Source organism: Agelaius phoeniceus, chromosome 3, assembly GCF_051311805.1.
Source record: "Agelaius phoeniceus isolate bAgePho1 chromosome 3, bAgePho1.hap1, whole genome shotgun sequence".
Lineage (NCBI taxonomy): Eukaryota > Metazoa > Chordata > Aves > Passeriformes > Icteridae > Agelaius > Agelaius phoeniceus.
Window position 1 is genome coordinate 101669089 of NC_135267.1, and position 14938 is coordinate 101684026.

At 38.2% G+C, this 14938-nt stretch overlaps 1 protein-coding gene across 12 annotated transcripts in view; it reads right to left on the reverse strand.

Annotated features, from left to right (window-relative positions):
- EHBP1 (EH domain binding protein 1) overlaps window positions 1-14938 on the reverse strand; it is a 204954-nt gene that overhangs the window by 63483 nt on the left and 126533 nt on the right. For all 12 annotated transcript variants that reach the window (XM_077176005.1, XM_077176001.1, XM_077176002.1 and 9 more), the window contains 2 exons: window positions 8585-9499; window positions 6479-6622 (listed from right to left, as the gene is read on the reverse strand). In XM_077176005.1, coding sequence (XP_077032120.1) covers window positions 6479-6622; window positions 8585-9499 — 1059 coding nt within the window. The remainder of the gene's footprint in view (window positions 1-6478; window positions 6623-8584; window positions 9500-14938) is intronic.

Below are 14938 nucleotides of genomic sequence, written 5' to 3' on the forward strand. Positions count from 1 at the left end.
AATAAATTCATGCTAGATGTTTAATTAATAAGGATCAGGTCTTAATCTTTTTTTTTTTTTAAGAAAAACAAGATAATAGTAATTTGAGAGTGCTTAAATTAATTAACATGACCAGCTCAATCACAGACATTTATTTTCCAACTGAGGAGACTACAAAAAATCCAGCAGTGAACTGGATACCTTTCCTAATGCAACAGAAGTAGGGATTCTGGTTTGACACAGAAAAAAATACTAAATGAACCTATTTTGTACTCATTTTCAAGAACCTGAAAATATAATTGGAGGAAAGATCACTCACATTGCTACCTTGAGTTTAAGGCATCTTTCAATCAAAATAAAATATTCTATTTTTGCTACCTGCTCTGAATTTGTTTTTGATACCACTTCTGTTCATGTTGGCTCCAGTTTACTTATTGGAGGTAAGTTTGGACAGTTTGATGCTTATTAGTTGAGAGGGGCAGCAGATTATTGCTGGACATGATCAATAAATGGGATAATTTATTAAAGCATTTTTTTTAGGATTTAAAATAATTCTTTGTTTTTATTTTATTGCAGTCAGCATATCCAGTATCTGTGCAAATGTAAGCAGCCAAAATTAAAGATCATAAAGACTCATATCCTTTCAGATTCTGTCACTTTCTGAAGCCTTTCTAAAAAGAACTTCCATTTCCACTAGTCTGGTGCATGAAAAAAAAAAAAGTTATCATTTTGCACTCAAATATTTATGAAAATGAAAAGTAATGGGCACAACAGACTGACACCTGAAGTAGAAAGAGCTTATTAAAAATGAATTAGATACAGCTGCAACAAGTCCTTTGAGCAAGGGAGTAAAAAAAAGCAGTATTCTGAGCAAGGAGAAACAATCTCATGGCAGAGCCCGTTCATCTGCCCTCTGCACACAGTGTTTGTGTGTTTGGAGGAGACAGCTTTTCGGTGAAGTACTCTGTATCTGCAAAATCTACTAGAAGAGTTGAACATCATTGCCACTGCTTTTTCTTTCTTTTTTTCAATATATACACATTGAGGCAGCTACTGCTGTCATTCAGCTTGAATAAATATAAAATAATGGTACCAGAGATAATTAAACCCAAATCTTTCTCTGTACAGAAAGCAGAGTAGCAACAGTTGCAATTAAGCACAGCAGCAGCCTCAGGATTATTCTCCAAAGCCCCCCAAGTCAGTTTGTATTATTCTGGTTTTAAATTCTTATTGTTCAAATGGAGTCCCTCACAATTTTTAGTGTAGTTATACTTGAATGCTGCTCTGAAGAAAGAATTACTATTTTCCTATTTCACAAAAGGCAGAAGACAGAGTGATTCCCTCCAGGTATCATACTATTGAACTCCTGCATCCACCAATCTACGCCAGATCATAATTATGCAAAATTTTTGGCCAAATCCATATATGGGTGGCCAAGTCCTGCACCTAAATTCACCAAGGAGGAATCCTTAGCTCATGCAAAACCCAAGTAACTTTAGAAACTATCTGTAGCCGCTGGCAGGGAGAAAAACACATCCTTTCCCAGATGAGCACTTTTCATAAATTCCATTAGATACAGCATTCCCTGCTAAAGCGGTCAGTCTTACAAAAACAAATTAAAAGAATTTGACACAGGATTTAGGAGATGCCAGAAATAAAGCTAGTGGGCATAATTTTAATTTTCATCCTGCTCTGTATCCTCTAAAACAGAGCCTAACTGTGGCAGCACCTTTTACTTTCACTCTCTCCTGGTCTTCAGCCCAGCCCTAAGCTCTACCCAGTGGCGTTCCACCCAATACTTTGGTTTATTTTCACTGTTCAATATGCATGCCCATCAACACATAGGATTATTCTTTACTCCACAATATTCACATCTTGCTCTGAAGACAGAATTGTTAATTTCTTGATTTCTTTCTACAGTGCCCACATCTATGGTATTTAAGAGCCTCAAAAGCATTAATCACATTCCCTTCTCACAACAAGCCGTGGAAGAGTTATTACCCTGCTCTTCTGATGAGAACTGAGAGGGAGAGATCCAGCTAAAAGGATCTATCACTGGGTGCTTGCTCTGGGAAGCCTATTAGTTGGATTTTTTTTTCAGTATACTAAGCTTTATAGCCATTTATACGTCTCAAGCACAGCTCCAATTGATTTCCCTGACAGACCTGGATGCTCAATATATCTGCAAATCAAACTTTTGCCTCAAAGTGATCAAGAAAGGAAGGACACAAAAAATAGTGACCACCTGGAGGACATTTGGCTCAAAAGACTTAGTGGTACTGATCAGGAACTCGGGTAAAGGCAGAAGTACATTTAATTTTTTCAAGCACCTTAACCATGACCTCATCTTTTCACTCCTCACAGTCCCTGCTTCGTTTGTTGTACACCTTTCAATTTCTGCAGTCAAAAGCACAGAGGTCCTCTGGACAAACAGCCTTCTACATCACCTCTATCCTCTGAGGAAAATAAGACACAATTGCTTTGGGGAAAATAGTATGTGATCACATAATTAAAGACTACATCATAATGCATATACACAAAGGAGGTTAATTAAAGTTGCCTGTGCATTTCTTAACTCCTAATTCCATTCTCTGTAATCATGCTGACTCCATAACCATAGCCATTTGAGTTTGGAGAGTAAATGACAGCTGCAGTAAATTTCCATTCTTTATGTGACCCAGTCACTAAAAAAAAGTAAGAAGATTTTGCCAACAGCCTTTACAGATATTTGCTGACAGCAGAGTTATGCTGAGATTCAAGAATTAGAGATTCAATTCCATGTTCTACAGATGAGGATTTCCTCCTGGAAAGGCCTTTTGGGGCCATGACTTCTGAATATTTCCCACTCAGTGTGGTCCCCTCTAGCCTGTCACTTTGCTGAATAGGTCTCATAGCCCAGCTCAAGTCTCCTCACCTTTCCAACATCACATTCCAGCCAAGCTGCCGCTGCTAACAACCATCACTACAGGTTGATATTTTACAGCATCTGGAGGAAGCAGATATGTCCCTTCCAGCCCTGTGATATTCACCATGAGAAAAGGCAAGTTAAATAAAAATGAGTAAGCTAATAAAAAGGCTCTCCTGGTTAAAAGCTAAGTGATTACAGCTGCTATATCAGATTGCAAATGACAGAAGCATCTCGTAAAAGAGTCACCACATGCACACATACATCAAGAAAGCAAGCAGAAAGGCTGAGCTGTTTATAAATCTACCATAGAGAAAGGGATCCACAAGGGGATCAGTAACTCTCTTCACAGAGCTCTTAAGCTAATTCTTCCAGTCTCCAAAGGGCTGCATCAATTTTAATGACACAGCTATGATCCTCCCAAACCATGAGCATGATTTCAAGGAGGTTCTGATCAATGCAGTCTCCTCTTAGACTTCAAATACCTGCACACATACCTCCACATGCTGTCTGGCATACAGCTTGAGATTGAAGGCTTCTGAGAAGCACCAAATAAGCAGACACAACACTGAAAAAATTTCTACCATGCTGCAAGGAGGGAAGAAATGGGAGAAATGAGGCTGTACTCTGTGCTTAGAGGAGAAATAGGAACGCTGTTTTTTTCAAAATGGACTTTTACCAAAACAAATCAGGCGGGCACACACCAAATAAACCCGTATTTATGGCCATGGTACAAATGTGGAAATTTCCTCCCTGTTGCTGACCCTGAGCAGTGCCACTGCCCATCCTCACTGTGCACATTTGTCCAAGCCCACACACTGAACGCTGCTCTCACCTCATCCCTGGGAAAGCAGAAACTCCTGGTTCTCACATGACACATGGAAAGTGCTAACGGCAAGGCCTAGGAGATGAGACTTTTCTAAAGTCACTAAGGACTCCACAGGCTTCTCTTAGCTGGGGTGACTGACAGCACGGTCTGAAAGACTAGGATGCTTAAAGCTCTTTCTGAGAAAGTATCAAAAAAGGTGCAATTGCAAACTTCAAGAGTTACTTTCAAAAGTATTGCCCCTGAACTATCTCTTCAAAGTTTTCTTATTTAAAATTAGATCTTCCTGTTTCAAACCATTTTCTTTTGAATCTCAATCCCTCCTGAAAATGAACCTCGTCCAATTTCCACTACTAAATGCTGATTCTCATTATCACAACTCTCATTTGGATAACACACTACTACACTTTACTGCACACTGACATACAACACTGCTTTGAGTCAAAGTTCTTATTATTAACCTTAATGACCAAAAAGCCATGAATAGAAATAAGTCTGTGCTATATGCTAACAATCAAATGACCTGTAGAAAACTGGCAGAACTACATCAAATGGAAATGCCTCATCTCTACTAATATCAAGTATGTTAAAGGAAAATGGGAATCAATGTGTTTTATCTTACACCTATATATGTTGATGCACACATGCATTATCCTTCAGAATATGCACATGTAGGGATATGTATATAAAATATACATACATGTTATACACAGCTTTATATAATGTATATTATTATATACCAACTGTAAGAGTCTCCAAATCACATCTCCACAACACACTTCAGAGCTGAGGAGCTTTTGTCATCCTTATGTGAAAATGACTCAAGTTTAAGAGTGCCCACTACAGAGTGCCCAGATTTCACATGGGCCAGGACCATTTGTTCCAGGACAGTTCTCCTTGAGCTTCTGACAGAGGCAGCAAGAAACTTTGCCTCTGCCAAGCTGCCCTAAAAGACTGCCCTTCCTTTTCCTGCAGGCTTCTAATTAATTTTTCAGCTTCTGTAACAAATGAAATAAAGTCCTGTGGGTAATCTGGCAGTCCTGACTCTCACCCTGAAAACCTGTCACCATCTCCTACCCTCCAGCTGGTTTTCATGGCCTGGACACCAACTTCCTTATTGTGTAACTTCACATTGCCACCTACCTCTTCTCTGTATGCCACTGCCACAGCTCCTTTCACTCCTGTTTGGATTTCATTAGCAGGAGTTTGAGGCTAAAAGAGAAAGTTTTGCTTCCCAATACTATGACCTGCACCAGAAGGGGCCTTGGTCCTTAGGAGAGCAATGGTAAAAGGTTTTCTTGCTGGGCAGTGTCCATGCAGACAATTTTTACTAACACTTGGGAACTTTGCTGAACTTCAAGGCTGTCTGACAAGATTGTAGTATTAACACAAATTTGACTGTTTTGAACTGATTTTTCAAGGGAATATAATAATCTTTTCAAATTTTACCTATTTTTAATATGAGTAAAACAATGCTTTGTCAAACCTAATACAGAGAAAGAGATGATCAGGTTTTTTGACGTTAGAAAAAATTTAAAAATATTACCCTGAGGCAGACGAGCTGACAGGGAAGATTTCAGCTCAAACAATGAAATACTAGCAAAGTTGTAAAACCTTTGAAAATAGGAGCTTGTAATAAAAAACATTAGGCAACTTTAATTACAGTTGTTTCTGCCTGAGTAGTTGCCTATAGTAACTCTCCTCTAATGCCATTTTCTTTATGAAAAGATAATTAAAAAAAAAAAATCCAAAGTGAAATTTATACTAAAATCTACATATCTAAGAAAAACTTAAAAAAACAGAACAAGTAAAAATTATCTTATATATCATTAAAGTATATAAATAGGACTTGTCTGTGTATATGAATATATTTCAAAGTCAAATGAAGTATTAGTCTATGGAGAGGAATTTCTACAAAAAAGAAAAACCAGTATGGATCCAAGAGAGTTAAGAAAATAAAATGAAATGTGTTAAATCACTGCCTTCATTTTTTGATTGTATGATCCCATTCCTGTAAAGAGGAGAATCTGCCCCTCAGGACTCGGCTCTGAAAGGTGGGAATCTGTAAAGATTCCAGCCTTTCTCTGTATCATTATTTTTTCAGTTATATTTACACTCTCAGTTGCCAGTACAGTCTCTAATGTGCAACAGTTAGAATCACAAAACCTGCACTGCAAAGGTTTGCATAAAAATTAATTAGCTTTCATCTCCAGAGAGTAGGGATCCTCCAGGTCACCATGGAAGCCACTGGAGATACAACCACAGCTGCTTCAACACTGGAGCTCATTCCCCAGCTCAACTTTCCCCCCTTCACCAGGATAATCAACTTTGGTGATAAAAAGAAATTGTTTCATCAACTCTTTTACAAACTGACACAAGCAGCTCCATTCACTGCAACAACACTTCTAAAGCAGCTAGGAGCTCACATCAGAGGCTCAAGGAAATGATTTACATTAACTGAAAGAGAAGCAATCAGAAATAGCACAAATTACTTCACTATCATTTAACAAGTAATGTTTGAGTTTCATCCCACCAGAAACTGCAGTGCCAATCAAAGAAGATGCTCCCAGACTTCTGGTTCCAAGGAAGTGGGAGGCACCCTTCTATTGGCCATAACATCAGGAGAAACAGGTTTTAGAAGTGAATGAAGGACACATGACACACCAAACGTAGAGAAGAAATGTTCTGCAAGGACATGCCTCCCCCCACGACAGCACACACAATGCATTTTAACTCTGCAAACTGCAAGAGTGGCCAATGTTTCTTACATCGTTCAGCTGCTTATTGCGGGCTGGGATGAGGGTACTGCTTAGTTGTTTATTCCCTGCCTTTAATGCTGCATCTCTTCTTGCTTGCTCAAGCAGAACTCTCGCTCGTTCTTTAAGTTCTTCCTGTCTTGACAACATACGTTGCTTAAAAATAAAGAAATATAATTAACAGCAAGGCAGCCTCAGGGTACTGAAGGTTTATACAGTAGTTAATAGCCAGCGGCCTTCCTATACAATAAAGGTCAGGAGCCACATGAATTATGTCTTCATGAGGTGACAGAGCATTTATAGAAATGAAAAGATGATCAAAATGTAAAAAAAAAAAAAAAAAAAAAAAAAAAAAAGTCGAAGGCCTTTATAATGTAAATTGGAGTTCTCTTCCTTCCCCTTAAAACTTAATTTCTATCAACATTTAATGCCTTTAAACTGCAACTGTGGAAAAAACCCAACTGGCTTCACAGAAGCCATGTCAAACATGCTGTGTTTACTTATTTACTTTAATATGTATGCAAATATGGCTACAACAAAAATGCTTTGTTGGCTACTTATATGGGTACCACTCACTTATAACTTAAACTGAACACAAAGAAGCTGGGTACAAGGCAAAAAACCCTCCAAAAATATCTGCTTCTACTGAATTCATGAATATGCACAAGTCCCTTCTTCTTACAAAGGACTGAGCCTACTTTAAGAGCAGAAATATCAAAAGGGGGTTCTGCACAGGCAACACAAGAACATGAGCAGCTCCCAGGCAGACACACTCCCAAGGGCTGGTTTCTTAGTCAAGGTCAACTATGAAGAGTGGGAAAATGCATCTCCAGGCCTTTCCATGGGCCAGCTGTTGCCTGCTGTGCTCCTGCAACAACCATGTGGAAATGGAGTGGTTGACTCTAAGCAACAAGTGAGCGTAGGTTCAGAGGGAGCCTCACATCTGAGATTTTATTGCCATATGCGAATGTACCAATAATTAACAACAAAGAACTGCCTTTAAAGCCAACTCCTGCTTTTTCTTGGCCTGTTACACCCTTGTCCATGAAAATCTTCATAGAGAACAAATCCTGTCTCCTCTTGCTCTTTTATTCTGTATGGGCCAAGCTGTTCCTTTTTCATCCAGTACACAAAGATGATGATGATGATGATGATGATGATGATGATTAGAAACCTCACAAGACTTCACTGACTAAAGGAAAAAAATTAGTTGACTCTGGAACCTATATTTGGCCATTATCACTCATCTATAGACTGCTTCTCTTGCAATAAAATCATCTTTACGGTGCTTACTCAGAAAAAAATCCCATAAAAATATTTGAAGCAATTCATACTATCAGAAGACTGGATATATTCTTTTCTTACCAGAGCTAATGGCACAAAGCCCAAACTCAAGAAAATTCTTCACAAGGGTAAAATTATAAGCTTGTTTTGGCATTTTTGTAAGTGGAAGTGTTAACATGTTTTAAATATTTTTATGATGATATGATTTATTGATACTACTCAGCATATATATAATATTCAACTTCCATTCTCACAATAAATCTGCAAGGTAGGTGGGCAAACACTGTTATCTTTACAGAAAGGGAAATGATACTGTGGTGAAGTAACATGCCTTAGGCCACTCAATGGAAAGCAGCATAATTTAACAGTTTGGAGTTTCTACCTCACCATCCTGGCTATGTTCATGAGACTCTGTGGTTTCCCAGACAAGATTCTGAATTACCTTTAGTAAATTTTAAGGTATTCAAAGTTTTACATTTCCTAATGAATTGATATCTATTTCCAGCCTTTGCTTCAGTATGCAACACTCAGAGGAAAATGAGTTGCAACAGACAGTAGCAAAAACTTCGGAGCCATCTTTGAGATAGTTGAGAATACAAATTTCTTTAATTGGAGAGAGACTGGAAAGATCAAGAGTGGGACAATTTCTGTAAATTTTTTGTGTAATGATTGTTTTTCAGCACTACCTACTTCTCAGGCAAAATATTTATTGCCCAAAAATAAAAATACATTGCTCACCTCACCATGTATGCCGAAGATTTGGTGTAAATTACAAACACAGAGAAAGAACTTGAACAGCACCTCCATCCTAATTCACAGACACAAATGTCTTACCTGGGCTGTTTTTGCAGTTTGATCTGCATGATTTAAAGCTGCTCTGGCATCACTGTCAGAATCAGATTCTGTTTGCCTTGGAGAAGCATGTGGTTTCTTTGCAAGATCTGTATCCATATTATAGGAGTATCCTGGCTTAGAAGTAGGAGATAAACTCGGTTTTGTGACAGGTAAACTGGGATCTGCTCTTGTGCTCTCTGTGGATCCTATACATCCCAGCTTTTCTTGCTCTGAGAAACCAGGGGTACTGTCTAAGCTCTGGTGTCTCTTCTTGTTGTTATCTTCACAAGCAACTGTGGGAGACATATCCTCCTTTTGATCACTGACATGTGCTAAGTCACTGAAGTCTAAAGTGTCAGTTATCAGCAATTTCTTCCTTCCCAACACAGGCTGCGCTTGTGTTGCGTCTGTACTGCTACACTTCCCGATTTCTTCAGACGCGGAAGTCCTCCCGGAGCTCTGCTGGGATTTCTGCGGATCCGTGTCACTTCGAGTCCTGCGTGAAGAAGGGGAAGCTGTGCTTGGGCTTAAGTGGTCATCGGGAGTCTGATGCTCGCTCTCGGATTCGCCGACGCCGCTGTCGTTTACGAACACGGAGTCGTCCTGCGAGGCGAAGTCGGCCAAAGCGCTGTCCGGGGGCTGCAGCTCGGGCTCCCGCTTCAGGTCACTCAGCTCCGCGTAGAACTTCTCCTGGTCCACAGAACTGTTGGTGTCCGTTTCGTAGTTGCCCACTTTGTATGTGCTCTTGCTGCTGTTCTCCTCTATCTGAACCACGTTCAGCTCCTGGCCGCAGAAATGTGCCCTTATCTGATAGAGATAGGTCATAACAGTCAGTTTGTCAGGGATGGCCAACAAAACCATGTCCGAAGGCTCCAGCAGTCGCGATATTCCCAAACTGGCAAACCCGTCGTAGGCCTTTGAAGACAGACAAAATAAAGATCACAGTGTGGCAGTTTCTTACCCATCATAACATCTCAAAAATGCAAGTGGAAGTTTCAATCAAAATAAGCAAACCTCAAAACCAACCAATATTACAGGGAGAACATGGCTCTGACTCTGTTACTTATTATTCTTTTGCCTTCATTATAGTTATTACTACTTTCTGGTGCACCATCCAACATCCAGCTCATTGATTTGTCCTGATGGCTTCTACACACGTCCCAGGACATCTTCATAGCAAAGCAGACTGAGAGAATGTAACCAGCAAAAACACTCAAATAGCATTGTTTTAAATATTTTTAACATACTTCAATGCCATACTATACTAAAATTTTTTCTTACTCAAAATTCTGAGACTTCTATGAGTAAACAGCTATTCATGAAACTGCAGCTTGAAAACCCTTCTTTTTGCACTAGGAAAACCTACCAATATCTTAAATGGTTCTCACTCAAGTTGCAGGAAACAAGCAAACAAAAAAAGTCTAAGAGCTGGACCAGAAAAAAAAGGAACTCAGGATGGCTTTTTAAGATAAGGAACAAAGATATAAGAAACACGACACTAATCCATCTTGAGCTTTATCATTGCTGATCAAACCTTCTGCCTTCTATTGGTCATGTAATTGCAGTGATTCCTGCTGATGAAAAACTATGTCCAGACAGTCAAAAGGAACACCACCACAGATTACTTCACACTAGACATAAATCACATTAATCCATCAAGCAAATGCATTTTAAAAACATTTGTTGATGCTAAATTTATAAGAAAGAGAGAGTGAAAATCATTCCCATTTCACTTTACTTTCTAAAAGCTGAACAGTTGCAAGCCTCCCACTTTGTGAGGCCACATTGTCTTCTTTTACTGCTGGCCCTTTAAGTGAGTGGGCTTGGTGCATCAGGTTTTTCTAGTTTTGAAGAATTAAAGCCGTTTCTCAATTTACAATTAATTATTACTATCCTGGATTAACCTTGGAAGACAATATTGTGTTTCAAGGAAGTCTTTAAAAGGCCTCCTGTTAGCGTAGATGCACTCAGTTAAAGCATGTGGGCTTCTCCTCCCCCAGGAATCCTGCAGCTCCTTTTCAGTGTCTCCTAAAGGGCCTTACAATGTTCACAGTTGATCCTACACTATTTTGAACAAAAGCAGATGCTAAATTTAAGACATGGATGAGAAAACTGTCCTTTCACAAGGAAACAGTAACACACATCACTGGCTTCAACTCTTGAACTTTACATTTTTTCCTTAATTTCTTTAGTTTAAAAAGAATAGAGGAAAAAAAAATAAAACAATTATTTTTTTTTTAATCCTCTTGGTTTTTATATTACTAAGAATTCAACAGTGAGACAAAATGTGGGGCTGGGCTGGCCTGCTCCTGGCAGACCCAGATATTTTGTTTGCTCTGAGAAAAAGAGGCTCTCTCCTCCTCCTTGCAATGTCATTCCCTACTCAATGGTCCAATAGTTTTCATTTCAGCTGCTTTTCAAACTCTGCTTTCAAAACCTGGAATTTATCTTCCCAAAATTTTGCATGCCTCCCCTCATGCTCATGTATAACTTTCCAAACCACTTGAGGTGAAGTAATTTTTATATAATTATAACAAATGATTCATTATAACAAATAATTTTTATATCATTGTAACAAATGATTCTAGAGTTTATCTAGACATATAAATGGTCTGAAGAATTTATTTCTAAGCTCCTCTGTGGTTCTCCCCATACAAAATGATTCGGCCTAAAATCATTGCTGGTATTTGGTGTAGTATTTCTTGGGAAGGTTTATTATGATGAGAGACTGTTATGGCATTTATAAATACAGAGCTGTGCTTAGATATAGGAGCAGCAGTGGCAAACATGACTGATGTATTTGCTGGTACAAAACTCCAGATGGAACAGAAAGGCAGCAAAATTATAGGTGGGAGGGAATGGCAGCAACTTGGATGGTAGAAGAGGAACAGCTGTCATTTACAGCATCTTGGGAAACAGAGTTGGAGGAGCAGGATCAAGCTGACTTGGAGGAGAGGGAGACAAGATGGGTGGGACTGAATAGACATGAGGAGCACAGAGAGCAGCAAGTCAAGGGAGAGCAGTGAAGGGATTTGGGTGGCAGCCTAAGGCATGGCAGACAGCAGCAATGATGGATGCTCATGCCACAGCAGAAACAGGCTGGGCATGGACACACCACGAGCCACCCGTGCTGTCTGTGGACTAAAGGTAATGCCAGGAAGTGTTGTTTGCTAAGTGGGTCAGTGCTGATTCAGTGGCATAAATAACTTGTTACCTCACACTGCAGGTAGTGGGAGTCACCATCTGAATGAAGAATGACAGGACTTAAGGACAGGCACACCAGCCAGGGCAGCCAAAGCCCATAGACATGACTTGACCTAAACTCCTTTTATACTCTCAATTTCTTATTTATATGCTAATAAAACTAAACTCTATGAGTATCTCCCAGGGTCTATAAAATTAAGGTGAGGACAGTGTTTCAGGTCTCAGGAAAGGTACTTGCTTAGAAGTAACACTATAGCAGGATTGAATTTGGAATTATGGATATTCTCAGTACAGCTTCAATCACTTTTTGTTGGCTGCTCAGTTCTTCTGGTGATGCCTGGGATTAAACAAAGTTATTTCCTGCTGATGCCTGACACCTATTCCCCATCCACTCTCATTCCCATCCACATTTTTGCTTCTCTCCTTTCAAAGTACACTAGATCTGTAGATTGGCATGCCAATGCTCTACAGACAGTAGCTCTAGAAACAGCAATTGTGTGTTCTGGATGTGTCCATATAGCACTATGTGATGGGTTGTTCTTCACTACTAGAAAAGCTGGGAGTTTCCTGATATTCCAGCATATTTATAAATGCATCATATTTCTAATTAGTTTGTAACATAGTATTAATAGAGAAAATTTTCCAAGTCAAATTATTTTTGTCAAACACAGGCATAACTCAGTCCCAATTTTTGCAAATATTTACTACTCTGCATGTTTAACTCTGCTTCTACATTATCCTACTGATGCCAACAAGCATCTCCTACACATGCAATTAGATCTGTTCTTAAGACTTTGTGGAATCAAATTGTAGAGGTGAGCACCTATTATAAAAATACTAACTCCAGTTTCAAGGTAAGGAATATTTTCCATTTTGACTCAATACTACCCCTGTAAATCTGAATTATTCTATTTAAATGTATAATTTAAAAGAATTCCTTTTAAAAACGGGATATTTTATTAAGATGATCACTCAAGTTCCAATGTATTAAGGAATTTGTTAGAAATGGCCAAGAACTGGGGAGCATCATAAAAATAAGAAGTGCCAATTGAACATCCAAAAGATATATCCACATGATAAATGAACCAAGCTTCTCTAAACAATGACTAAAACCAGAAATTCATTATCAGCACCATACTGCTGTGCCCTTCTACTTCTCATTCCTTCATGTTGTCAAAGATCCAGCCCAAGTCTTGTTTAGTAGCTTATATTTTTAAAGTGCAGGACCTTTTATGAGCGAGACAAAATATTTCTAATGTTGATAAGGAACTATAGTGCCAGTATGCTGTAATTTTGATAAATTTTCCCTTAATTTAAATTTAATTATTATTTAATAATAATCAAATGGACGTATTAAATCAAATTACCTGTTTAACACTACTAGGAAGGTAATATGGATAGTTAGCTATATCTGAGATTTAAGTAGAAGCACAACTATTTAGACCAGCTGGGAAAGTATCCCTGTAATGTTTGTAATTTTTTCAAAGATAATCCTGGTTTCTCTTTTGTTTCTGATCGAAATTTGAATTTCCAATGTGCACCAAAAATACCTTCCAATTCAGATTGATGCCAACGTAGTAGTTGTTTGGGATTTTTTAAATATATGTATATTCAGGAGACTAAGCCTATTTACCTATCTCCCAATGAAGTCTTTTTCTTTTTTTTAAATTTACTGACAAGCTGATTGACAGACATCAATTGGGATCCATCAGCACAAGCACCACAGGCAATATTCCAATCATTTCCCAACTCTGTAACACACTGACATATTGGCCAAGATCAGATGTCACAGGTAAATACCCTTTTTTATTCAGCATCAGTGGCAGCACCCAACTGGCAAGTGGTTGGTATTATAAAGAACCTCCGATGACATGCCTTTTTTAAGAGTGCATTTCCATCCCTAATTATACACAGTATTTTCACTGAAACAGTTGTTAAGAAATCTTAAGATTTCCTCTTTTTTTTAAAAATTAAAATACAAACAAGGTGATTCACTTCTAAAATATATACTCTTATGGGTTAACCTTTAATCTATGGTTTTCCTTTTGGGGAGAGGGAGAGGCAGAAAAACATAGGAAAAAAAAAAACCTGCTTCAGACAAAGAAAATCATCCTATTCATCTGAAGATGTTATTTTAATTGGTTAGGAGGAATCATTGTCAAATGTGTTACATATCTGCATGGAATTTCTAGGCAGCCATTGTTGGCAGTGCTGCATTCACTCCAACCAAGGGCACACGGGGTTATCTGGCAGAACTGTGTGAGACCAGGAAATAAATCTGCAGGAAGCAACTGAGATACTCAGGGTAGCTGTCAGGCAAAGGCTGGCAAAGTGATGAAAGAAAAAAACTGCACAATAATAACAATCACTATTTCTTCAATTCTGGGAACTATATCCTGTTAGAGACAGGCTAAAAAGTTCACTGTTTGCCATCACAGTTTCACAAAGAAAAGATGACTGATCATACTGCTAACATTTTTAATTAATAATCTATTCTTTCTTTTTTATAATCCAGCTTAATTAGGCCAGACGGTCAACAAAACTTGAAGTACAAAAACATATGGTCACAGAAAATACTCTGATGCCACAGATAATCCACTTAGGTCATTGTAAGTCCTCCTATTATTATGAAAAAAAATATCATCAGCTAAATGCTCATTAGATACGAGCTGCTCAGAAATATTTCATTATTTATAATACTTAAGTACTAAATTAAAGACAAGTAACTCCCTGTTTAACACATAAGTGTGCAGGCACATTAAAATATAAACAAAATTAATTTTAATAAAGCACTTTCATAAATTCCATGTAAGTAAATAATACTAGATTGCAGATATGTTTGCTATATAATATTGAACTTGATAATTTATTTAAAGTATATTTTTATACCTTCATCTCAGTTAAATTTAGTGCCTTTTAAAGCAGAATAAAAATAAAATCACAGCTTTAAGAAGGCAGATACTTAAAACAATTTTCAGATGATCTTTAGGAACAATTTTATTATCAGTGACTCACATGAAAATTGTAATTTCTAAACATGTCCCTAGGGCCCAACTGAAGCTTGTAACATATCTAAAATAGTGAGCAGAAATAAACAGTCTACTGGTGATCCCCAAACTGAATTCCTGCTTCTTCCAGAGAAACTTTTTA